Below are 1,909 nucleotides of genomic sequence, written 5' to 3'. Positions count from 1 at the left end.
GGGTAGAAGACCAGCCTGAGCCCCATGGCCTCCATCCCCCCCCCCCCCCCCGCCATGGGGCTGGCTGGGAGCTGGGACTTTCTGCGCTGCTGGGCTCCTTGGCTTCTGCCCACCCTCCCCCCTACCCTTCATGTGGTTCCTGCAGCCAGGAGCCTTAGTCCAGACTGGCCTCAAATTCAGTATGTAGGGCTGGTCTAATGTGGACACCACATTGAGTTTGCCCTAGACTGGCTCCACACTGTGTGCAGCCCATGCCAGATGGGCTCTGTGCATGGGGCAATGGGCGTCAGTGGTGGCTATGGCCACCGTAGCAGCAATGGGGTGGGTGGCTGCAGGCTAGGCAGCTGCTTGTTGTGGTAGAGGTGTGTAAATGGCAGTGTCTGCAGGGTGTCTGAGGTTTGTATCACACAGCTCTTGCCTTCTTCCCCTGTTGCTAGTGACCATGTCCACCAGGGCCTTGGATTCTGTCATAGGCCATGCTCACCCCTGGCTCAGTCTCCAGCTTCCCTGGCCCACAGGCTCTATGTTTGAGACCCTTCCTTAATGTTTTAAATTGTTCTGTGATACAGAGAAAATCAATTTCTGTATTATCTTTTCCAGAATCTTATCTGTTCAGAGTGTGGAGATGAATTTACTTTGCAGAGCCAGCTATCTATACATATGGAAGAACATCGTCAGGAATTGGTTGGAAGCAGGACCCATAGCTGCAAATCCTGTAAGAAGGAATTTGAGACTTCCTCACAGCTTAAGGAGCACATGAAAACTCACTACAAAATAAGGTGGGATTTACGGGGTTATCAATTTTCATGAAAAAAATCCTTCCTGAAATGGAAGTGGAAACTACAGGAAACTTCTGTTCATGGGAGCTAATTTAAAGTGAGTTCCAGTACCTGTACTACAGTGTTGAAGACCCTAAGCCTGTAATTTGGAGCTGATCATCATAGTTAATAATCTATCAAGTGTGGAAAGAAATTTCTTTTGCCTTTTTAAGAGAGTCCAGTAGCCTTATAAATTTATCTTTCATAAGCGAAAGGAAGAGCATTATAGCGACTGACATAATGTGTAGACCGTTATCTTTTCTGCAGGTAAACCCCTGGAAATGTATTTTATTATTTTTTAAGTTAGTCTGCATCAAAAAGTGAGGAGAGAGCGGTATTAGTATTTTAGTTTTCTCTTGGCTCATTTAAATTATCAAGGAAGCTAGCATCCCCTATCGTAATCCTCAAAGCTGGAAAAAAGAAATAAAGGCAGAGTAATGCTTCCAGATTTTTCTTTTATGAAGAGCTGCTGCAGCTTGGCAACATTAGGCTTGTCCTTTTATTCACAGGGCTCTAAACTGTTACACGTAGCAGTTTCAAGTTCTAGCTCTTTAAAGTTTCTCTGTGCAGGGAGAAATGTCTGCAGTCCAGTGGCATTCTGACTATGGAAGTTATTTTTTAACAAGTGTTATTTTCTTTCTTGTAAGAGATCTCCTTGTTTTTCCTCCTTGGTTGCTTACTTGATTCTCTGTGCTGGCCTAGGTTTTGTAGTAACAAAATTGCAACTTTACTTTCCTGAACATTAGAGGTGCACTGATATATCAGTCCATATCCGGGCTGTGCCAGCTTCTTCCCAGCAGGGAGACTGAGCCAGGGCTGCACTTGAGGTGGGTGGCGGTGGCAGTGGAAGGGGGGGCTATGGGAAATAGCCCCCCCAATGCTGCTGCCACCCACCCTGCTCCTGCCCACCCCAAGCACATCCGTGGCCCCCCACCCCTCCCCCACCAGGAAGAGGTTTGTACAGCCCCTGGCCCTGAGCCCACAGTGGGCAGGCCACTCTTGCCCCACACACAAATCCAGGGAACACATTCCCCACCGCCTCCCCTGAGGGCACGTGCAGCAGCGGAGAGCTGTCCCCCTCCCCCCCCCCC

General features: G+C 48.5%; 1 protein-coding gene across 4 annotated transcripts in view; it reads left to right on the top strand.

The window, feature by feature from the left end:
- Positions 1–1,909, top strand: part of ZNF236 (zinc finger protein 236) — a 161,215-nt gene that overhangs the window by 35,303 nt on the left and 124,003 nt on the right. For all 4 annotated transcript variants that reach the window (XM_019524222.1, XM_019524231.1, XM_019524238.1 and 1 more), the window contains one exon: positions 601–779. In XM_019524222.1, the coding sequence (XP_019379767.1) occupies positions 601–779 (179 nt within the window). The remainder of the gene's footprint in view (positions 1–600; positions 780–1,909) is intronic.

The sequence above is a fragment of the Gavialis gangeticus genome, unplaced genomic scaffold (assembly GCF_001723915.1).
Source record: "Gavialis gangeticus isolate Ggan-Ray unplaced genomic scaffold, GavGan_comp1, whole genome shotgun sequence".
Classification (NCBI taxonomy): Eukaryota; Metazoa; Chordata; order Crocodylia; family Gavialidae; genus Gavialis; species Gavialis gangeticus.
Note: the sequence above shows the minus strand (reverse complement) of the source record. Positions and strands in the feature narration are given on the sequence as shown.